We start from the raw sequence: 25,152 nt of genomic DNA on the forward strand, positions 1-25,152 counted from the left end.
AATAAAATAAATTCTGAATTAAGTTGTTGAAACGAATTGATTAATCAACATTAAACTATAAAATAAAACCAAAGTTTCAATCAAAACCCCAAAAACAATTTAGTTCCAAATCAGGAGAAACTCCAGCAGAGAGATGGAAACAGAAAAACTTCCCATAAAATCTTTTATTGTTGCTTTTATTGTCTGTTGGTTTTATTGCTGTGAAGCTCGCGCAGACCGAACGCAGACGCACTTCCTGGTTGAGCGTGCGCTGACGCTGCGTGTGCGTCGGTTGCTCGCCGCAGCCTGATCTTTGGGTTTTTCTGCGCCGTTTCTCTCTGCGCTGAAAGGTCAGTGGAGGAGTTGGCTCCAAAATATCTCTACATGTTTGCGGACATGCGCAGTGGGGAGATGCCATATTGAAACGGGGGCAGCGGCGGCAGCAGCTGAGCGAGGAGGAGGGGGGGTCTGCGGAGGACAAACCGGGACAGGTAAGACAGGTGAGGTCCCCGGCCCGCTTCCCGACGCTTCTTTACCTCCGTAGGTTCCGGTTTGCGCTGCGTGGACGCGGCGGACCCACGCAGCGAGTTCTTTCCTCCTGCTGCTGCTTTTAGACGCTCTCGGAGTGAGTCGGTGTGTTTCTGCAGGAGGAAGAAGCGATAAACTAGTTTCTGCGGGACTCTTCCTGCCCCCAGCCCCTCAGCGGACCCCGCAAACCGGTAAAAAATGTTTCATTTTATTTTCCACGCTGAGGAAAAACAGGAAATTCAATAAAAACCGAATAACGTGGGGTTTAAGTTGAATTTTCTCGCGACTTAAAAATGGTTTCTTGGTGTGTTTTTGTCGATGACGCGAATCGCGGGACATTTTTCTTCGTCAGCCGTGAGAGAAATAAGTCCGTGGGAAAGCACCGGACAGTGTGGAAATGTCACGGCAGTCTCAACATGGCGGGCTGTGAGCTGGTCGAGTGGAAGAGCTGAAAACTGCCTCCGAAAATCTTTGAAGGAGGAAAAAACCGAATGGCGGCTCCGACCGGCTCCGGTTCGGTTTCTTTTGATGGACACACGCGAGATTTAATCAATTAAATCCGAAGTGTGCGTGGGGCATCTCCGTGGGAGTTTTTTTCCGCTGCAGTTTTTTAGTGTGCAAAGTCTAAGAGCTGCAGGGCGGCTGGTTCCACCCAGCCTCATCTTCCTCTGAGCGCGCCGCGTTTCCTCTTTCACTTTTCTCCCAAAACGCTCTTTCAGCGTGGCACGCCGTCACGCAACACCCCACGCAAACCCCGCGCACTCCGGGAAATATCCAGAATATTTCTGGCTGGGAGTTCTGGTCATTTTTCCAGAAGATTCCTGCTCCAGATTCAACAGCGGAAGCAAAAATAAAAAAACGAAAACAAAGATTTGAGCAGAGGCTGAATATCGATCCGTTTCTGAAGTTCTTATTTCTGATTTTTCTGATTATCCTGAAGGATGCGCCAAGTTATCCAGGATCAGCTCTGATTGGTCAAAAACTCAATAATCCCAGTTTTTCTCAGACGAACATTAAAAACTACATTTTCCTGAATGATTGTTCAATGAACTAATCATTTAGAGTCCAGTATTGTAAAAGAAAAAAAAAACACCCAAAGTTTGTTTTTTTGGGTTTGAAAGATCAGAAAATCGTTTGAAAACTGAATATTTTTATTGATCTGATCAGAAGCAGCCAGATCTTCATTAACCTGCAGTACTCTACAGGTTTCATGCAACTTCTGGTTCCATTTTTCATATATTTTCAGTTTTTCCTGTAGAAATGTTTCGATGTGGAGAAGGAAGACGAGGAAAAACCTGCAGGTTTTAGATGAAAAGTGAAAATCAGGAGATTATTCAGAATCCAGTTTGGTTTAAAATCACCCAAAAGTTTTTTCACTTTGACAGATCAGATCTTTAGTCCTGTGACTCTATTGGCTCTCGTCGGGTCGTTTGTCTCGATCCATCCAGAACCAGAACCAGAACCAGCTCTGGACGAGTCGGGAACAGCAGAACCCAGCAGGCGGTAAGCCGGGCCTGCAGTGGGAGTTAATCTCCTAATCCCTCATTAAATCTGTGGTGGATGGCAGAAGGGCAGCACGTGGCGCCCGGCGCCCATCTGGGGCCAATCAATTAAAAACTCTCAATCTGAGGCGGCGGGGCCTCCAGCGACCCGCTCAGATTAACGGCAGCGGCCGCTTAATCCACCCTGAGCTTCCTGCAGGAGGCGCCACTGAGCCCCAACCTGGAAACCAGACCTGGAAACCAGACCTGTAAATCAAACCTGGAAACCAGACCTGGAAACCAAACCTGGAAACCAGACCTGTAAATCAAACCTGGAAACCAGACCTGGAAATCAAACCTGGAAACCAGACCTGTAAATCAAACCTGGAAACCAGACCTGGAAACCAAACCTGGAAACCAGACCTGGAAATCAAACCTGTAAATCAAACCTGGAAACCAGACCTGGAAATCAAACCTGGAAACCAGACCTGGAAACCAAACCTGGAAATCAAACCTGGAAACCAGACCTGGAAATCAAACCTGGAAACCAGACCTGGAAATCAAACCTGGAAACCAAACCTGGAAACCAGACCTGGAAATCAAACCTGGAAACCAGACCTGGAAATCAAACCTGGAAACCAGACCTGGAAATCAAACCTGGAAACCAGACCTGGAAATCAAACCTGGAAACCAAACCTGGAAACCAGACCTGGAAATCAAACCTGGAAACCAGACCTGGAAATCAAACCTGGAAACCAGACCTGGAAATCAAACACCTGGAGGAAACGAGTGGAACGGAGGAGCCTTACCATCCAGAGCTGACCAGTGCAGACTGGCTGATTGATTCTTTACCAGATTGTAATGAGACGTGTGAGCAGCAGGGGGCGCTCCACAGGGTCATGGAGGCAAACTGGGAATGAGGCTGGAAAACTCCGTAAACATCCCATCAATAAAACGTTCGACCAAATCTCATGCAGGTGAATCGTATCTGAGAGTTTCTTCTTCAGCCAAAACCTGTTGCGCTGAAAACGATTAATCGTGATTAATCACTTATTACAGTAATTATCAACTAATTTAGTAATCAATTAATTTGTAGCTGGAGGCTCAAAAAGGCCATCTGGTGAAAAAAACAGCAAAAATTACAAAATATAAACATTTTGAATTTAAGATGAAAACTTTTTGTCTGCAAATATAATTTAACCAAAACTTCTGAAGTTGTAAAGTTTTAGTTTTATCTTCATTTGTTTCAGATTCACTGATGGAAAATTACATTTTAGGGGAAAAAAAGAGTTTATTTTGTTATTTAAAAAAGAAATTTAACTATTTGTTTATTTGCATCTTTTAATGTGTTTCTATTATTGTACAAAAAGGTTTAAGAGGGAAAATGAAAATTCTATATGTGCCAATTTTTAAGTGATTAATTGATTAATGAAATAAAACAAAATCGGTACATTATTCAGATTTTCATTGAATCAGTTAGAACTTTTTAAATTAGAAAATGTATTAGAAATACATTGATATTCAAATAAACCAGTAGTTAAATCATTCTAAAATAAGAAAATAAACATTTAACAAATATAGTAACATTCCTGTAGAGCAGTGGTTCCCAAAGTGTGGGGCGCGCCCCCTAGAGGGGTCGCAGTGCCACTGCAGGGGGGCGCGGGAAGCGGTATGGATGAATGAAAAAAAAGAAAACCAGTTATACAAAAGTGTTTCACTGTAAAGACGGTTTGTAGTTTGTTTAGTTGCAACCTGAAGTGTGAAATAAAGTTCAGTGGAGTTTGAAAACAACATGTGTGTTTAGGTTTATGTCTGGTTGAACGGTGTGTGTGACCAGTTTATTTATTTTTTCTGTTTTGGGGATTTTATTGTAATCCAAACGGCCCAGAAAATCTTTGGGAACCACTGCTGTAGTGAATCTGAACCAGATGAAGATAAAACTAAAACCAATAGTTTGAGCGTTATTCTTTCAACAAAATACAATTTTTGAGTCTCTAGTTAACGATTGATTGCTAAATTAGTGGACAATTATTTTAATAATCTAATGGTGATCAGATTCACGTCAGAATTAATATCTGGACTGTTTTTGTTCACTTCTGTTAAAATATCTCCTGGATTTCTCTCCATCAGCTCTGAAGCATCTTCCACTGGCTGGAAAACAGCCTCAGCATAATGCTGCCACCACCATGATGGGGACGGTGTGTTCAGGGTCAGTTTAACAAAATCCAGATAAAAATACCGAAAAACATGGAAAATACTGAAGCATGTTTTTAAAAAATGAACAAACTCTTCAGGAGAAGAAGCATCATGTGAGCCACGTTAGGCCAGTGTGTTTACACAACAGGATTTGTGTGTGTGTGGGTGTGTGTGTGGGGGTGCGTGTGTGTGTGTGTGTGTGTGTGGAGACTGTCGGCCTTTGTACCACTCTGCACACACTCCCTCTGAGCCCAAACAGCAGCCGAGTGTTTCATTTATCCGTGTTTCTGCGATCTGTGAGGTTTTCCTCTCAGAACGCTGCTAACAGCTAGCAGGTTTAGGCTAACAGCTAGCAGGTTTAGGCTAACAGCTAGCAGGTTTAGGCTAACAGGCAGCAGGTTTAGGCTAACAGCTAGCAGGTTTAGGCTAACAGCTAGCAGGTTTAGGCTAACAGGCAGCAGCTGCGACATGAATCACCTCCGTCGGTTTCAGAGCTGCTCTGATGAAGCAGCCATCTCTGACGCGCTGCCTGTTTTGTGGGTTTTGACCCATTCTCTGGTTCATTCGGATAAATATTTTGTAAAAATGTTGAAATTTATTGGTTTAATTTCTGGCCTAATTAAATCAACTGTCGGTGGCGGCCATATTTTCCATGAGTTGCTTTCAGAGGCCGCACAGAGTCAGTGTAGGGGACACAAAAGGCCCCCAAACCACACATTGGACGCCCCTGCTGTACGGGATTAGAAATGTAGAAGAGCCCATCGAGACCTGCAGGAAAGTGCTTGAACTAGGACGTTTAAAGATTTAAAAACCAGTTCTCCCGCTTCACATCTGCTTTGCTGCTTTGCCCTTTGACTTTTCACACAAATCAGGAAGTCACAGCGATGAAGATGATGAAGCTCAGAGCCTTCATCATCATCACTTACATGCTCTACCTGTTGGGGTCTGAGTTACCGTGGCAACGGCGGGAACGGATCTGCATCCAGCGAAGCTGAAAACTGGAAGTCAGTTTGTTGTTTGTGTCAGATTCGTGTTTTGTTTTCCATATTTTCTGATTTTCGTCACTCCTGGTTCTCCGTCATGCGTGGACGTTTTCTCCTGGGTTTCGTCGCCTCGGTCGCGTCCTTCCAGTTTTTCTGCTTCCTGTAACTCTGATTGGTTTAGTTTCTGCTGAGGCGTGCAGACGTCAGGCAGACGTTGCGCTGCAGAGGCTGCAATTACAGGCTGATAAATAACTGCAGAGTTTAGACAAACTTCCTCTTTAATGTCTGCAGGATTTTTGCTTTGCGTCTTTTTCATTTTATTCTAAAGAAACTGGAAATTCTCCTTTTATTCCTGCTGAGTTTTTTTAGTCAGACTTTTGTCAGTTTATTTATTTTCCATTTGCTGTTTCACTCCTGATTTCTCTGACTGAACAGATTAATCTTGTTGGATCAACGCTGTGAAGCTGTTGGTGTTTCATTTGCTTCTCTGGTTGTGAAATGTATTTATGTCTATTTTTTAAAAAATCCCTTACATTAATAAATGATGAATGTAGATGCATTAGATTTATCTAAATGCTAATTTCCATCTGTACCCATACAACAAATACAAAATACAAACATTCATACAAAAAGTAGGAAAATTCAAACAATTAAAATCTGCATATAAAGTCAGAAAAACGTTTTTTAAGAGGTTTATATCAAAATGCTAATTTGGTAAAAATTGTTTGCAGTGTCTGTGAAAAAACTTGTAGTCTGAACTTTTGTCCTGCAGGTCTGATCGGGACGTGAAGCAATGCTCTGAGGCAGACCTGAAGCCTCAGGAGAGTTCAAAGGTCAAAGCGGCAGGATGCAGACGGGCGCTCAGGATCAGCCGACCAATGGGAAGGAGCAACAGGTGACCACAGGTGAGATCAGTAACTTCAGGAAGTCAGGACCAGAATCGACTTCACTTCAGCTGGATTTTATTGATCAGGAGCCGTTTTCAACAGTTTCTGATCAAATCTGAAAAGTGTGGCCTGCATCGGCATTTAGCCAAACTGAGTCAGAGCTCTGCAGCAGCTCTGATCGCCTGCAGACTGTCGGCACGTTTCTCACAGAATTTACTTGGAAAGTGTTGAAATTCAGGGGTTTCCTGAACGCCTCACCACCTGCCGCTGTTACACAACACTAAACTGAGCATGGCAACGTCTCCAAACACAAACATTTTGTTAATACTCAACTTTTCTGCAACAAAGAAAAATCATTCTGATGCAGGCGGCAAACTCCAAAAAAAAAAAATCAGAAATAAAAAGTTTTTGCATTTCCACTTGGCTCAGTAGTTTAACGGTTCAACTTTTCTAACAAACCAACAGAAAAGCTGCAGCAGCTGCAGCAAGCTGGTGTATCAGCTGCAGCAGGGAGACTCATTCCTTCCTGCATCATCAGGACGTTTATGTGAATTATTATGTTAAAAGATGCAGAAACTATTACCAGAATGTTAATGAAACTATTTAAATATTCCTCAGGCTGTGATAGAAACAACATGGATCATAATTATAAAAGAAGGAAAAAGATTTTTTAAATTGTCGTTAAATTTAGTTTGCAGCAGCAGAATCACGTTTAAATGTTTTTTCTCATTTATGGCTCATTTGTTGGAAGAGAAAAAATAAAAGACAATGTCTTAATCTCTAAAACCAGTTTTTAAAGGTTTAGGAAGTCCTGAATATTTGTGAAATGTGATGTTAATGAAAGGAATAATCTTTGTGTTATTCGTGCTGACTGAGTTGCGGTGTGTTCGTGTTGCGTTCAGGTGCTGAGTCCATGGAGGAAGAGTTCATGTGGGAGGAGTACCTGGAGGAGACGGGAGCCACCGCCGCCCCACACACCATCTTCAGACATGTACGCCGCCGACGCCGCGCTCTTTCTGCTTGACCCCGCGACCTTTAGCTGTTTGTAAACTATTTTCCAAGTGGAATCGCGTTTAATGACTTTCTCTGTTCAACACAGTCCCGTTTGTCACCTCAGTTAGATTTCTAAATGGTGATTATTAGTTTTTTAAAATAGTTTAACAAGATAAAACACCGTCTTTTCCACTTTAGCACAAAACTTATTCATAAAAAGTATTAAATAGAATCTGTTATTGCATTTCTATGATCTGGGTGATAAACCAGCTCTGGATTTCTTCCAGCTCCACACCAACATCCAGTTATTCCTGCAAAACAAACATTTAGTTTCAATAGAAATCCAGTGAAATTGGTGTCACTGCGTTTCCATAGCAACCACCAGACTCCGGCTGGTTTCCTGGTTTGGTTTTTAAAAGGTGTGTTGGTGTTTCAGCGATGGAGGAGACTCAGTGGGTCCTGATGCTGAATGAGCCGCGTGGTGATTGGCTCTCTGTGGGCGAGGGGGCGGGGCTAAACGAGTTACTGGGAGTCTCAGTGAAGAGCTGCCCTCGTTCTTCTGTCTGCTTGAAACAATGCTGACTCCTGGGCACACACACACACACACGCACACACACACACACACACACACACACAGTCGGCGCTGCAGCAGGAAGTGGCCTGTATTGTTTATTCCTGAGATGTTTGCTTCATTCAGGCTGAACTTCCTGCTGGATTCGGTTTTCCTTTCTCTGGGCAGACGGTTTTAAACGCTTCATGTTGCTGCTGAAACCTCAGTCTGACCACAATCTCAATTATTTTCAGTAGAATCTGTTTAACTCTCCTTCTTCCATTTTCACCTGACAAAACTCATGAATGAAAAATGATTGTGTTGTTAGTTTTGTTTGCTATTTGTCTTATTTCACCAAATTTGATTTTAATATTTAATTTCTCAGGTTTATATGACCCAGAAATGTAAAAGTCCAGGTTAAGTCACGAAAAGTGATTTTTGTAAAAAGAACAACTTTATAAAGGAAATTGTTGAAATATTCGATCATTTCACTTTTATTTAAAAAAGTCATAATTCTTATTATTTTAATAATTGATTAATTGTTTCAGTCCTAAACAATATGTGGAGTGTATTTCTGTCAGATATTAACACCAACTTTTCTGTTCTAGTTTAATAATTTATCATAATTAATAAGTTATTCTGCGTTTTTTTCTAATGCAACATGAGACACTAATAAATGTTAAACTGATTATTGTGATTTTTACTGAATGCCTAAAACACTTTTAAATAATAAATATCACCACTTTTCTGTTTTCTGTTTAGCTTTAAATGAGCAGCAGTTTGTTTCAGAAACATTTTTAACCTTCTAGTAAAGGTAAGAGCTAAAAGCAGTCCGTTGGTGACTTCCTCTCGCTGCTGCCCCCTGCAGGTGGAGGTCAGCCTGCAGAGCAGCTTCCAGCCTGGCATGAAGCTGGAGGTGGCCAGTAAGAGCAGCCCAGAGACCTACTGGGTGGCCACCATCATCACCACCTGCGGCCAGCTGCTGTTGCTGCGCTACAGCGGCTACGGCGACGACCGCAGGGCCGACTTCTGGTGCGACGTGATGACGGCCGAGCTGCACCCGGTGGGCTGGTGCGCCCAGAACCACAAGACGCTGACGCCTCCAGAAGGTAGGGCCACCCGCTGGCTCCTCACATAATGGCTGCTGGTTTCTGATGAATAAGTCGATTTCACGGAAGGATCAGTCGACACGACGCCACCAGTCAGTTATTCTAGCGGGTTGGTGATCTACTCGCCAATCGGCCGTCACTATTTGTCCTGAAGTTCGCGCCCGAACTTTATCTGGAGGAACCAAACCTCTGTCAACATGGCCGCAGTTCGTCGTCGCTGATGCGCTGCGGTCAGAAATTCAGAGGAAAATAATATAATGAAACGTTGTCAGATGTAATCCTGGCAGCCGTTACCCGGAGCGGTTAGAGGACAGAATATGATTTATTACATTTCCAAAACCCAAAGAGAGTCTGGAATAACGCAGTAAATGGATAAAGTTCTGCAGCCGACCTCATGTTCAGACCACCACATGTTCCTCTGTGTGAAGGTAGAAAACATCCCATTTTATGCCATTACAACTCTTAATGATGGTCAAATCAAAGATCAATAATTGAAGGTAGTTAAGCTTGATTTTATGTGTGTAAACTGGAATGGTAGCTCTATGGAAGCATGAAAACATGTGCTGCAGTAACTGCAGTATTTACATTTAAGCATATTTTAATGCTAATGTTTATTTTCCTGAATCCTAATCTTCCATTTCTTGAAGCCGGAATAATTTATATGATTATTCACCAGTTTTTGCTCGGCGTTCACATCCAGTGAGACTTTGTTCTCATTGCTCCTCTGGTTTAATCGTTGGTTTGACCCGATGTTCGACTCGCTGGAGAACTCAACGTCTCTGCCGATGAGGCAAAAGTGACTCAGAAAAACGTCTGATAACGGATCGAGTTCCTCCGCCGTGACGCCGTCTGAGCTCAGTGACAGGAGCCGCTGGTTCTCCATCAATTCTGAAAAGTTCTGCTTCTAGTTCAGCTGATTTAAGAGGTCAAAGGTCAACAGATTAGGAGTTCATTAAAGCCCCGATAAGGCTGCGTGAAGGCGACAACTGTTGATTAATTAGAACAGGCTGATTAATTGTCAGAATAATTGATAAAAAGCTAGTTCTTCAGGTCCAGTTGGTCAGCCGGCGGTTCTGGTTCTGATTCTGGTTCTGGTTCTGGTTCTGGTTTTGGCTGAATTTGTTAAATAAATGTTTTTCTTACAGCAGCATCACTTCACTGAATGTTTGAATCTGCAGCTAAAAATCCATCAACATGAGAGAAGCTGAACAGCAATACAGAGCAAAGACCATTAATTATTGATTAACTGATTAGTAACTGGATGTCAAAGGTGACTAATAGGAGATTTTTTTACAAAATGTTAAAGCTGTGACTAGACAAGTTCTGATTGAAGGTTGTTTTTCATTTAAATGTAAAATGTTGATATTTTTGTCAACATTTTAATTGGCGAATAAAAATTTGCTGTTTTTCTTTCAGCGAATTGCCTTTTCAGTCTCAAAGTCCAATTAATGATTAATCGATCAGTTTGATCTGGTTTGGCTGTGATTTTAACTCCTGAATAAAATCCGACCAACTTTTAAAAAACTGTAAAAACTTTTTAAAATGTTTAAAACAAACCTGAACATCAACTCTGAATTCCTGAGTTTCTACACAACGTAGAAAAAAAATTATTATTGTTTTTAAAATACCTCGTATTATAAATTTATATTCTGGTGCGTGTGTGTGCGCGCATGTGTGGGGGTGGGGTGTGTGTGTGTGTGCGTGTGTGTGCGTGTGTGTAGGTGTGTGTGTGTGTGACAGTTTACAGCTGTGTTAACCTGTTTCCGTCTCGTTTTGTTCTTTCACTTCTCAGAGAACTCTTACCTGAGGACAGGTAAGCTGCTCCAGCTGCATGCTTCGTCCTCCTCCTCTTCCTCACTGCTCTCCTCTCCCTGCATGCTCTGTAGGCGAGTGCTGAGCGAGTGTCTTAGCTGAGATAACACACACACACACACACACACACACGCTGCTGTGCTGCGGTGATAAAGCGAGGCGGTTCAGACAGAAACGTGGAGCTCTGATAAAAAATAAATAAAAATAAACAGCTTCCTGTCTGAAGTCCAACAGCAAGAGATCGTCCAATCAGATCGCTTGATTCCAGTTTGAGCTGAATTTGGTAGCTTCTGACTGGACCATTTAAAATGAGGATTTTAAAATATAAAGCAAGTTTTAAGGTGAATGATTCTTTGGATTTCTTTTTGTGGTTTTTTTCTCAGCTTTCTCTCATTTTTATACCCATAATGCATCAGTTTTGTGCGGACGCAGGAAGAACGTTCTGGACGGTTTTCCCTCATTTTATCACATCAGAGACGCAGACAGAACAGAAAACGTGACGTTGTTTCTGTTCTCCAGACTCACTGAAACATGGATTGTTTTATTTGTTTCTCTTTGGGACAAAATGGATCCAGAAGTCAAACAAAACATAAATTAATATTAATATCTCAGTAGAAATCACCATAAAATATTCTTTGTGTCTAGAAATTCAGACTTTTATGTAAAATAACAAACATCTGTAAATAAACATTTGCAGATAATCAAAGATTTGTAACAGATGATTCTGTTTCAGGACAAATTCCTCAGATTATTCATAATTAGTATTGAATAGCAGTAAAAAAAAAAAGCTGAGAAAAGTTATCACCCCTTTCCAGATTTGATTTCTTTTTACATTTCACTTCAATTTTTCAGATCAAAAAATTATTTTAGTATCAAAGAAAACCTGAGAAAACTTAAGAAGCTGATCATTTAATTAAAAAATAAAAATCTATCCAAGTGAGAGGAGAAACAAAAATTACTTATTTCTACTCAAGTAAAATTAAGAAATAGTCGTTCAAGAAATACTCAGGAATAAAATAAAGTAACTGAACGCAGCGCGATGTGTTCAGGGAACGTTAGGAGGGAGAAGCCGGTCGGTCTGAACGCGCCTTGCTCTCCGGTCTGACTCGCTCACTCATTCATCAGGATCAGCCAATCAGGTTGAGGCGCCGCTGCAGCGTTAGACAAGAACAGACATAAGTGTGTTGGTGTGCGCGTGTGTGTGTGGGCGGGGGTGTGTGTGTGTGTGTTTAGGACATAGATTTCTAATTTTTCAGGCTCCATTTGGTCATGTGCTTTAGTAGCTGCTTGCAGAAAAACTCTTGACTGAGGATTTGCATAATGAATTCACCACACGGCTTCCTGCCTGCCAGACCTGTGCGTGTGTGTGTGTGTGTGTGGGTGTGTGTGTGTGGGAGGGTGGGGGGTGGTGGTGTGTGTGTGTGTGTGCACGGCTGAAATGGGGGGTTTTTCTTTTCACTTTAGGCTGAACAAATTTAGCTAATTACTCATAAACTGGTTGATCTGCTTCCTGTTCAACCAGGAAGTTGATTTCTGCCTGGAAACAACAGAGAAATTAAATAGTTTTAATTCACATTTAAGTAATAAATCATGTTTTGTGTCATAAAGAATTCAACATTTAGCTGCTGTTTGAGCTGATTTTATTTCCATAAACTTTGTGAAAACATTTCCTGTTTGTGAGGAAGAATATAACGGCGGCCATCTTTGATTTTCACATTTCTGCATAAGCACAGAAATTATTCCACATCAGTCAAATATTGATTTGATTTTTTAATTTCATTCGTTCAAACTTTATTATTAACCTCAGCAGGATTTAAAATTTTGCTCAGTTTCAGTGATTTATATGTATTTATTGTTAAGGGGAAAAGTTATTATGTTAGCTTAAGTTTTGGAAAAGCATGGCTCTCCTTTTCCTCCTGTTAGCCGGGTCGAGCGGGGTTCTCCGTGAGCGTCCTGCAACCGCGTGCTGCTAAAAACGAAACAACAACAAAACGTGTTGACGTCACAGATCACGGAGTTTTAATCTCATACAAAGCAATCGATCACAAAGTTGCAGAGATACAGAGATATGCATTTTCTCATGAAAATAAAAAACACACAAGGGAAGACAAACGAACACAGAGACAGACAAAGGCGCCCAACGTGGAGTAAAAAGATGAAAAAACCTCCCCGACTCTCCGGTGCTGTCCTGAAATTTTAACCAAAGAGGCGTTTCCCTATTTAATATATGCAAAGAAGGCGTTCTGCTCTTCGACCAATTAGAACTCCCTCAGGCCCCCAAAGAAAGTTGTGACTTCCTGATTTATAGCAAAGGTGTCTGTTTTTTTTATCTAAGCATAGGCGGACCACTTCGTGCCCATCTCCATCCGACCCGGGCCGAGAGGCGCCAAGAAGTCTCTGACCCCTTTCGGACTGTAAATTTTATTGCTCTGTGTGTCAGCGGGGGAGGAAAAGGGCCCTGCTTTGTCTGCTGAATTCCCAACTGCTCAACAGAAACTATTCCAAATTAAAGTGTTGGCTATACCTTTACACATGTCGTAAGATTAAGTGTATTTTAGCATTAAATAATCATTTTCCTTAGCAATCCCCCTTTTGAGGTCTTTTAAAAAAGACCTCAATAAAAATTGAGTAAGCCTTCTAATACCGAACCAAAACTATGTATGAAAAAAAAACGAGAAAAAAAAAAAAAAAAAAATATAAAAGAGTGATGTACCCTAATTCTATACAATCCCCCTTTTCAAATAAAACCCAAGATGCAGAAAGACTTATCCTGAAAACGTAAAATCATAAAACAAAACTATCACCATACAACCAAAGACACAGGAGAAACAAAAACCCAAAGTATAAAATGAAAAAATAAAACAGAAACATACATAGAAAAATTAGTAAGAAATGTCTGCAACTTAAAGGACAACATTCACCACAAAATTACAATCTGCCAAAATGAGAAACACACAAAGTTACAATCTGCTGCTCGTCTTTTTCTGTTTTTTTTTTTAATGTCCATCGACAGTCTCTTAAAAAATATGAAGTCTTCGTCAGGAATTGTTCAAAAAATGCGCGCAAAAAAAAAACGAAACGAAAGTCCTTGCCAGAGCTCACAACGAACGAAAAAACACGCAATAAAAAGTTAATGATGATCCTCTTGCAGCCTGATCTTCTTCGGTCGGAAACCTCAGGTTTCCACCTTAGCGTCCGTTGCTCACTGAAAATTGGATTATTATGCCAATATAACCGTGAGTTTCAAAAAGAAAGTGAAATCTCCTCGTGAGGAAGTAAATCTTGTGAAGCGACCTGTCACAAGTTATTAAAACAGACATTTTGTTTTCAACATGAATTTCATTAGCATCAGAAACACAATTACAACATTCTTTATTATCATCTTCATTAATGTCAGTATAATCAAACGATGGTTTCACCTAAAAAATAAATTTGCTTTGTTATTTTCCATCCGGGAAATTATTTTAATCCTTTTTATCAAAGAACGCAGATTTTGAATGAGATCACATCCACAGGGCACCAGGAAAACGGCTGCAAACTGAAACGACAAACAGAGATCAGATTTTCCAAAAGCATCATTCATTTTGTGTATTCAACACAAACATCTCCAAGTCACTGTGTTCGAGTGAATCCTCCACCGCTCGTGACTCTGTGGCTGCTATCGTCGAAAAAGTGTGAAACCGCTCCTCCAAGCAGCCGCACTCCTCCTTTAACGACAGCTTGTGTGACAGAGTCCAGAGACCCACCTGTAGCTCGGAACTCCAGGGCAGTCTGTGTGTAAAACCATGAGCAACACATCACTTGAAACCTTATCTCCTAGTTTGTCCAGTTCTGCTCATCAAATGGTGGATGTGATCCCTTCAATTTACGTTGCTATTATTATATACTATAGCTCCAACCGATGAAAAATACCAAAACCCTGTAATCATTTGCTTCAAAAGACATGTCTCCAAAGTAACATTTTCCCAGAATGTGAAACAAATGCAGATCTTTTCTTAAACCAATCTTGTAAAAATAGGATCAAACAAACGAAACAAAACAAACACAAAACCCGAAAAATGTAGTTGTAAAACTTACATTTACCATCAAAAAATGAAAATCACTGTGAATTAAACCGTCCCGTTTAAATTACTTTTATAGAACAAACTAGATCCTACTGTTTATTTGTCTAAATGATGTTACATGCGTTCCTTAAACAAAAGTCAAAAGAGTTAGACCTGGACAAATTACAATGTCAATGTATGCCTTAACAAATCCAAACATTTTCAAAATATACCAATTTTTACCTCGGCTTTTACTTGTCGTCGAATTTAAAGTTTTATTCAAAATCGTTTTAAATGGATGTAAATCAAAAAATCAAAATCAAGTTTAGAAAAATCATTATAATCCCGCCTGTGTACTTTTACTGATTAGTGATAACTTTAATCAAGAACAGATTCTTCAATACATTTCTTAAAACATTCATGCTCCATTAAATCAATGCTCTGAAAATGGCTGACACAATAATATTTCTAATTTCTATAATTATTTTCCCAAGTCAATTAACCAAAATATGCTTCATTATCACTATGAATTTATCTATTTTCTCAAAATATGTTAGCCCATTATCAGAAAATCTTTTAATGGAGAACAACTCAAATCCATTCAAAATAAGCACATATTTGACATGTTCTTCAAAAGTTTTGTTTAAATAATATAAGTGTTTCAGTAATCTAATTAAGTAATATAAAAATAACCCATAACATATTCTCCTTCCGTATGATACATTACTGGCTAATGTATCATCATTACCTAATATGTTAACTAACGATGTTGATGAAACAGGGTCATTATTTTACTGAGAAATTCCACCCAATACTGCCCCGTCCTAACAGGCAAACTGTCAAAACAAACAGAACAATTCATTATAGCATGCTTTAAACCTTCAAGATTACTACTTTCAAAAAACATTTCACATTACAGTTGTAAAACTCAGTATTCAATTTTACTCTCATGATCATCCAATAATTCGTTGTAGAAACTTCTCAAAAATTTTCAGCAGTGTTTGACAAAGCACGTGTACCAATTAAGACTCTGCGAAGGTTTTGCATAAAGTAGCCAGAGAGACGTTGAAGAAAAAATTCAAACACGGTTAACAAAGAAAATCCAAAAATAATAAATTGGGCCCCTACTGAAATCAACATAACAAAAAAAACAACACAGGTAGTAACAGAACGACGTAAGCACAAACTGACCTAACAAGACATGAGGGGAACTTAGATAACGGCTGATCAGACCATTAACACACTAAGGGGTAATTAAACACAAAATCCTAACAAATACTGGTCAGTATATCACGAAATCTACAAATGAAAAGAAAGTAAACTAAAGATCAATTTTCCCCCTCCCCCTTTCGGAACAAAATAAGAGGAAACTGGTAACTCAAAATGAATTCGTGATATTTAACAAAATATAGAAGAACTGACACTTAAAGTTAACTAAATGAGTGCACATCAAATAGCCAACTAAGGAGTCAGACTAATGAAAACAAATTTAAAGATATAAATCTAAACTACTCACTACTCACTATATAAAGTAATATGAAAGGAAACCAAAAAATCATTACCAAGAGTGTCAGCGTGTGACAGTCGACTCAGTGTTTTGACGCTAAAAACTTATATTAAACATTTTCCACATTATTCCTAACTCACTATGTATTTGCTTGTTTAAACTATCCACTTTAAAGAGAAAATGTTTTAGTCTCCTTTAATCGTAAAATTTGAACTTATAAACCTTTTGTCGCACCAGTACTAAAATTGTAACTTATATGGAGACATTTTGTCAGGAGGCACTTCAAACGATGGGAGAGAAAATAATTTGCCTTACAGCTGCTTGTTCTCCCTTGCTGAACTTCTGTAAGTGGGGGTCGAAACTCCTCCTTGGGCGACATTATTCACATATCTAAATAAACATACACGTCGCTTTTTCTTGTTTTGTTCCATTTATTTATTTTTAACAATATTTTATCTATCTTAAAGTTTTGGTCAGTTTGAAAAAGACTGATTGTGAGTCAGTTGCATATTGCAGTTTGTTGTTATCTGAGCAATTCCTCTTACAATTAGAGCCTGTTTCTCTAAAGATCTTTCGTGTTTTTTCTTTATCCTCAACTCATTGTATTTTATTCTATTTTCCAGCTACCTTCTCAGCCTAGAATGCATAATTAACATTTTTATCTACTATTTTAGTTCTCAATTCTATATACAGTTTTATTTTATGTATTTCTCTACTTAATCAGTCATGTCTTTAGCTATTTATTCATTCACTTCATTTATGTATTTATCTATTAATTTGCCAATACATCATTACTACAATCCTCTGTGACCTAATTTTCTTGGCTTATTCTGTCTTTCTTTATTTATTTATTTAACCTTAGAACCCATAATTTATTTTCAATTTTGTTCAGATGATTTATTTTATCACACTTACTGTTGTTATTGCCTAATTGTAATAATTTAGTCCAATTTAACACAGAGGATGTTTGTAAAAACTTGAAATTTTGCACCATAAAACAACACTAAAAAATTGCTCTATATTCATAGGACATAAAATACCAAATGGTATCTTATCTCCAATCTCACACTCTTTCACACCAACATGAATTGCAATTCAACACAAGAACACAAAGCACATTACAAAAAACACAAAACACACATCTGGCCAGGTTTATAGTCAGTCAAAGTTTTCAGTCAGTCATCATGTTATCAAAGTTTTACTGTAATTTATATCAAATTTACTGAAATTTATATCAAATTTACTGAAGCTTCAGGAATCGTCCAATGTTTTATTAACCTATTTTCATGTGTCAATTTAATTAATTTTAAACTCCAATCTTCAGGAACCTTTTAATTCCCCGTGCACGTTTAAAAGAGAGATCTCAAAGTTATGTTAAAATCAAACCACAACCAATAATTTTGTTTTCTGGTACCAGTTTAATTTACTTAACTGTTATTTTTATTTTTATTTATTTATTTATTTTTAAACTAAAAGACCACGTGTCGCCATCGTCCTACTTTCCCGTTAAGACTCTTCTACGAACCATAGCGTATAGCACGTGTCGCAACTCAGTGTCCATAATAACTTCACAATAAAACGCAGCAAAATCAATGCAAATTAACACAAGCAGCGCTATTTAAACACAGCTTCTCACTCTGCACAGACACACAGCCAGCCCGAACTCGCGCACGCACACGGCCACACAGATACACACATGCACACATACACACCTACACACACCCAGAGCTCTGGAGCAAACAGCCACGTGTCGCGGCAACAAGCACAGATCGCGACACACAGAGAAACATAAACACGGTGTCGGACAAACGGAAGAGACAACGGGGAAAAATAAAATAAAATGCCGGCTTTAAAAATGCATTTCTATTCGTCACCACGGCCGACGCAACCCAGCTCAGTCACTTCGTCTTACTGAATACAAACGATTGGCCGTGTTAAGGCACTTCGTTGTAGAAGACAGGCGATGCAGCCTTGTTAAGCCAATTGTAAGTCTACTGGAGATGAGTCAGTCTCCGGGCCAATACAAGCCCAAACTACCAAATTGATACACAATTCTCAAATTCTTTTTAAATTCAGAGGTACAAGACTAAACCCTCCGGGGAAAAGAACCAAAAACTAAGAAAACCCCAGCCTTTTTGACAATAGGGTAAGCTAGCCCTACGTCTGGACCCGCTACAGTCCTCTTGTGTGTGTATTCATAATCCAATTACTCAACCACCGACTCTTTTATAAACACAATCTCTGTACCTGTGCAGCTCCGTGAACTCCGCGTGGCTGGATACAGCCGCAACAATCTAGCTCGCCTTCTTCCAGCACACGGCGGTGCAAACAACAAAAAATAATCAAAAGTATCTCACCTCACCGAGCCGAACCAGGCCAACGCGTGACAGATCCACCCGCTCAGAATCCGTATCCCGGACGAGCCCCCAAATTGTTAAGGGGAAAAGTTATTATGTTAGCTTAAGTTTTGGAAAAGCATGGCTCTCCTTTTCCTCCTGTTAGCCGGGTCGAGCGGGGTTCTCCGTGAGCGTCCTGCAACCGCGTGCTGCTAAAAACGAAACAACAACAAAACGTGTTGACGTCACAGATCACGGAGTTTTAATCTCATACAAAGCAATCGATCACAAAGTTGCAGAGATACAGAGATATGCATTTTCTCATGAAAATAAAAAACACACAAGGGAAGACAAACGAACACAGAGACAGACAAAGGCGCCCAACGTGGAGTAAAAAGATGAAAAAACCTCCCCGACTCTCCGGTGCTGTCCTGAAATTTTAACCAAAGAGGCGTTTCCCTATTTAATATATGCAAAGAAGGCGTTCTGCTCTTCGACCAATTAGAACTCCCTCAGGCCCCCAAAGAAAGTTGTGACTTCCTGATTTATAGCAAAGGTGTCTGTTTTTTTTATCTAAGCATAGGCGGACCACTTCGTGCCCATCTCCATCCGACCCGGGCCGAGAGGCGCCAAGAAGTCTCTGACCCCTTTCGGACTGTAAATTTTATTGCTCTGTGTGTCAGCGGGGGAGGAAAAGGGCCCTGCTTTGTCTGCTGAATTCCCAACTGCTCAACAGAAACTATTCCAAATTAAAGTGTTGGCTATACCTTTACACATGTCGTAAGATTAAGTGTATTTTAGCATTAAATAATCATTTTCCTTAGCATTATATTTATATTTTGGCTGCAGAAATCATTGGGAACTTTATTTTTTCTTTCATTCCCTGAAAAGTGAGCAGCACAGGATGTTACTGTAATCCATAATTTAAGATTAGATTAAATCCAATGAACTTTATGATTCCATGATGGGGAAAAAAAGTTTTCACAGCAGCAGAAAGAGACAAAATTATAATTATCTTAAAAACAAGAATCTAAAATAGGATTAAATAAATTATTGAAATAATCAACTAATTTATTAATAGATGAATCATTAACTGGAGTAAACGGACCATTTGCTGAAAGAACAGATATTAAACCAAAACTACAAAATAAAAACATTGTCTGTAAATCTGTTCAGTCAGAACTAAACTACATGCAATTTTAGCTTCACCCGGTTCTGTAAAAAACATCCTATTAATTAACATTTATATCCAGTTATTAATCAGCTAATCAATAATTAATCCCCAGATCATTCCCATATTGATGTTCAGCCTGAGGTTTTTATGTTGATGTTATATATAAAATAGTAACTGTAATAATCCAGACAATACAAACTGTTTTGTTTCATCAACTGGAATTTACTGTACTTTTTAAAAATCATTTATCACGATAAATGATAATCGATGCGATAAATGCTCATCCCCAGTCTTAGAATGATTTCCATGATTGAAATTTATTGATGCAGTTATAACAGAAATAACCAGATCAATCTCAGTGTGATGTGAAGAGGTTTCACTCACATCAGGATGATAGATGCTTGAAACTGAAAGTTTACCAACTTTGAGATTAACTCAGGTAATCGTTATCTGTGCTCTCTCATAAAGCACTAATATTTGATTCCCAGATTATCCTAGGTGGAAATGAAATGGGAGGTGAGCCAGTCCTGAACACTGTGAACTCCTCTGTTCACATCCAGATCACTAACATCTTCTTCAAACCTCCTGCACAGGAAACTGCAGCTTTTCACAAATTTCTGTGAATTTTCTGGACATTTTATTTAAAACCATGCAAACTGTTTCAGAAGCAGATCTTCCTTAGTTTGCTTGAAGGATGAGCTGTTCAAGCTGTGGTTTGTGCATCTTCACTGTGAGAACTGATCTGTTTATTTCAGATTAGATCATCTTTAATTTCAGCAGCTTCTCTGAGCGGATAATCTGGACAGGATCTGTAAAAATAGTTCTTCTATTTCTGAACGAGTCTCTGCAGATGGAGAGAAAATAAAGTTCCTACTAACCAGCAGAACGTTACAGTCAGGAAAACCGGCTGCTTGTTACTCAACTTATTGATTCATTAAACTGAAATAATTTAGTTTAAAATCCTGATTTTTAGAATCGACGTCAAACTGGAGCCAAACGAAGAAACTTCTCTGAATTTATCACCGATAAACGTTAAATGTCTGAGTGTGAAAACACAACTGCTTCTTAAAAGCCACAACTTCTCACTTGATGATTACATCACACACGTAAGCTCACCCCCACACACACACACACACACACACACACACACACACGCACGGCCGTTCCAGTAAATGTTCACACGAACAAAAGCAAAGTGAGAAAAAGACGGGAAGAGTCTGCAAACAGAAACGATTACCCAAAACTGAAACTAAAAACACTTTTATTATTAGACCGGGCCTGTGGTTCTGGATCTGGCTCTGATCCTGATTCTGGGTCTGTGGTTCTGGATCTGGTTCTGATCCGGAACAGTCTGGTTCTTCTCTCTGGTTGGGAACCAAGTTGTCAGCCGGACAGGAAGTAAATGGATTCTGTTCATTTCGACTCTGGTTTGGATCGATCCGATTGGGTTTTTCTTACTGGTTCTGTATGCGGAACCTTTTATTTTTTTAGGAATTAAAACTCCTGATGATCCGCCGGTATTAAAAATGATTCAAGTAATATAACTTTTAAATCATAAGATTAAAAAATCAGGGCGTGCCGTGGTGGCGTAGCGGTCAGCGCGACCCACATTTGGAGGCCTTGAGTCCTCGACGCGGCCGTCGCGGGTTCGACTCCCGGACCCGACGACATTTGCCGCATGTCTTCCCCCCTCTCCTTCCCCGTTTCCTGTCAGCCCACTATCATATAAGGGACACTAGAGCCACAAAAAGACCCCCTGGAGGGGTAAAAAAAAATCTAAATAAATGACGAGAATTAATAAAATTGTAAATAATAAACATAATTTCTAACTGTGTTGTTTAAACATATAAATATTTTTGCTTTTTTATTCCAGACAGATTAAAAAATCAGCCATAAATTTCCACAGTTTGAGTTTTTTCTGTTTTAAATTCAACAAATCAGAATAAGTTTTTTTGGCCCATTTTGTTTTCACAAATAAGGAATTTGGTTCAGTTTCACTTTACTCTCAACAAACATTTCAAATATAAAAATCTAACATTTAAGAGGAAATGGTTTTCATTTTCTTGTAAAAATACGGCAAAAATGTTTCTGAGTCAAACATTTCCTCTCAGATTAGTCAGATTGTTTTCTGAGGAAAAATAATCTGAAAAATATTTCAGTTGAGTGACGCAGCGCGGCCGCATTCAATAACTTCCAGTAAGAGACGGAGAACTGGGAGCAAATATGAGGAAGCTGAATGGAGGCGACTTGGTTCCCAATGAAAGAGCCAAGCTGCAGGGAGGCTGCAGGAGACATGCAGAAAAAATCTACAAACATTCAGGAAACATGCAGAAAAAATCTACAAACATTAAAAAACAAGGCAGCTCCTGGCCTGCTGGTTTTTGTCTCCCTGCAGGTTCTTCCTGCCAACAGGAAGCAAACTGCTGCCAAACCAAACTTAACGGAGCCGTTCAGCTGGTTTGGTTTGGTGTTTAAACTGCAACATGTTCAGTTTTTCTGGTTCTCATGTTTGTTGTTCTAAACTTTAACCTGTTTCTGTTTGGAGATCAATCTGCTGATAACTGCAGATCTTCTGTTCTGATTTCATCTGATTAAAACTTCATTTATCAGGTTTAGGAAAAAGTTCAAAGAATCGTTTGATACTTTTGGAACAAAATAAAATAATTTCAGTTTTATCAGTTGAAGTTTTGTTTGTGTTGACACCTGAAGATCTGGTTTCTGATTCGTCTCATTTCATTCTGACTCTCAAATCAACATTTATTCTTTTGTGTTTGGGATGTTTATGGATGAATCTGAGACGTTTGATCTGATCAGAATGAAAACTTCATTTCTGATCAGCTGCTGTTTTTCTGATCGTCGTTTCATCAGAAGCCGTTTTCTAAAACGTTTCAGATTCAGTTTTCCTGCTTCCATTCCTCCATGAAGCCTGAACATGTCTGCAGCAAACCAATGGGAAGAAGTCATGATAGCTCATGATAACTCATGATAATTCATGATAACTCATGATAATTCACTATCTCTCGTGATGTGTTTTAGTTATTTAATAACTAATTATTGATGCTAACCTTTCTGCAGCCATCAGGGAGAAATACAGCGACTGGACAGAGTTCCTGGTTCAGGACCTGACCGGGTCCAGAACGGCGCCGGCCAACCTGCTGGAGGGGGTGAGTCGCTTTCCACTCATAAAAACTTCTCGTTTTATGACATCATCAAGGTTTAAAACATCAGTTTTTCAGACCAGATCAGGTTTTAACTGATTTTATTTTTCACAAAAAATAGAAAATATTCCAGTCACTTTTCAGTGATTATTAAAGTTTAAACACCAAAATAACAAGCATGAAGTTCTGATGTCAGCAGGACCCAGTTCTACCAGCAGAACGTCAGAACCGACCCGTACTGATCAGAACCGACCCGTACTGATCAGAACCAGTCCGTCCTGACCCAGTCATTGTTCCTCCAGCCGCTGCGAGGGAAGAACACGGTGGATCTGATCGTGGCCGGCTCGGTTCTGGAGCTGCAGAACCTTTCGGACCCGCTGCTGTACTGGCCGGTCCGGGTGGTCCAGAACGTCGGCGGCCGGCTCCGGCTGCGGCCCGTCGGACTGAGCGAGCGGCACCAGGCGCGGGACACCTGGCTGTTCTACCTGGACGTGAGGCTCCGCCCCCTGGGCTGGGCCCTGGAGAACCAGCTGACCCTGGAGCCGCCCGCAGGTCAGAATTGGGTCAGAACCGGGCCGGACTGCCAACTCTGGGCCTCGGCTTTGTTTGGTAGGAAAATGTTTTGATTGGATGGTCAGACGGTGACCTATGACATCATCCTGCTTTACCCAATCAGAGCTCAGGCCATTGCTTAGCGACCCTGACTGGCAGCAGGCTCTGCGGGACGCGCAGGCGGACGGACAGAAGGACGCGCTGCCGCTGGAGGTGTTCAAGGTCAGTCGCCATGGTTACTGCTCAGTCATGGCAGCCATTTTGGGAAACATATTTGATTCTCAGAAAACAATTTAAGAATTTGTTGAGAGGCTTTTGTTAATTTTTGTATTTTTTTGTATTTATTTATAATTCTATAAATATTGATAAGGAAGTAGCAGAATTGTCACACAGTTCTGCCGTCTTGATGTCCCAGACGTTTGTTTTTCCTCCTTGTTTTTGATTTCCTGAACCTTCCTGTGTGCGTCGTTAAACATGGCGCCGGTTTGTGCTAACCCTCTGGCTGGTTGCCATGGTTACCAGGACCACGCGGACCTGCCCAGACACGCCTTCAGGACCGGGATGAAGCTGGAGATGGTTTCTCCGTGGGAGCAGCTCCTCATCCGGCCCGTTTCCGTCACCAAGGTGAGTTAAAGAGGCGCCCTGATGCACGGCCCAGCGCATGCTGCAGCCGTGCTGCAGCTGCTGCAGCAGCCTCTCAGGCTGCCCTCCAGGATTCTTTGCATGCTTCTGTGGAGTCGGCCTCCTTCCTGACGCCGTTGGATTCCAGAGAATGAATCAGGAGGGAAGTTCTTCTGCCTTTCATCTCATATATTCCTTTATTTAATCAGGTGAACCCCGTTGAGATCTAGATCTCATTTTCAAGAGGAACCTGAGCAAAAAATTTGCAATACATAGCAACGTCATAACAACGTTGTTCCAGGAACCTCCTCTGACGAACAGAGACGTCTCTCACTTTGAATTCCAGATCACACAATCAAAGTTATTGATATTAGTCATGGTAAAAACAATCAGGCCAGTGAAACTGATCCCACTCTGTCAGAAACATTCCTGGTCCAGAGGAATTCAACTGGAGTAAAAAGTCAGATTAATAATCCTCAGATTAGCATAAACATTAGCTCATAATCTAAGAATCTAATGTTTCCAATCTCTGAAATCTATCCTTAAATTTCCTTAAGTGCAAAATCCACCAAGCAAGAGTAGCAATAGCTCAGGAAAGTTAGATTATTTGGATTTCCAGTAGCAGTTGCCGTGACAACAGCTTCTTTTCCTGAGGTTCAAGAAAAGTCAAAAGTTAAAACGCATTAGGACACGTTAACAACGCATTAAACTTTAAACAGACCGGAGCTCCCGCTGTGTCAAACTGAGATAGGAATAATAGAAAGTTGGCCACTCTGAGGTAAAAATCAAAACCCAGATTAATAAGATGAGCAGCTTCCAGTCCAGTAGCTCTGAGAAATCCCGGTTCTGCTTCCTGTCCAGGTCTACAGCGACACCTACTTCCAGGTGACCTTGGACGACCTCTGCGCCGAAGACGCGCCCCGCTCCACCGTGTGCCATGCCAACTCGCCCGGCATCCTGCCGGTCCAGTGGTGTCTGAAGAACGGCGTGGCGCTGGAGCGGCCCGGGGGCTACGAGGGCCCGGACTTTGACTGGGCCGACTACCTGAAGCAGAGCGGCTCCGAGGCAGCGCCAGATGCCTGCTTTCCCGATGTAAGGACGGGAATAACGGATCATGTTCCCTCATATCATCAAACATTTCTCACTGAGAAACTAAAAACTAACTCAAATTTATCATCAGTTATGAGAAAAAGCAAAAAATTATTCAAATATATTTCTATTAAAACCCTCAGGGAGAAAATAA

At 40.3% G+C, this 25,152-nt stretch overlaps 1 protein-coding gene across 5 annotated transcripts in view; it reads left to right on the forward strand.

The window, feature by feature from the left end:
* Window positions 1–261: 261 nt before the first annotated feature.
* The window catches only part of sfmbt2 (Scm like with four mbt domains 2), a 31,927-nt gene continuing 7,036 nt past the window's right edge, over window positions 262–25,152 (forward strand). The window contains exons 1-10 of one of the 5 annotated variants that reach the window (XM_032588909.1): window positions 262–479; window positions 5,940–6,072; window positions 6,957–7,045; window positions 8,466–8,706; window positions 10,499–10,519; window positions 22,654–22,742; window positions 23,039–23,288; window positions 23,413–23,510; window positions 23,811–23,912; window positions 24,771–25,001. In XM_032588909.1, coding sequence (XP_032444800.1) covers window positions 6,015–6,072; window positions 6,957–7,045; window positions 8,466–8,706; window positions 10,499–10,519; window positions 22,654–22,742; window positions 23,039–23,288; window positions 23,413–23,510; window positions 23,811–23,912; window positions 24,771–25,001 — 1,179 coding nt within the window. In that variant the 5' untranslated portion in view covers window positions 262–479; window positions 5,940–6,014. The other 4 variants (XM_032588910.1, XM_032588908.1, XM_032588911.1 and 1 more) reach the window with 4 other exon arrangements.

The sequence above is a fragment of the Xiphophorus hellerii genome, chromosome 17 (genome assembly GCF_003331165.1).
Source record: "Xiphophorus hellerii strain 12219 chromosome 17, Xiphophorus_hellerii-4.1, whole genome shotgun sequence".
NCBI lineage: Eukaryota > Metazoa > Chordata > Actinopteri > Cyprinodontiformes > Poeciliidae > Xiphophorus > Xiphophorus hellerii.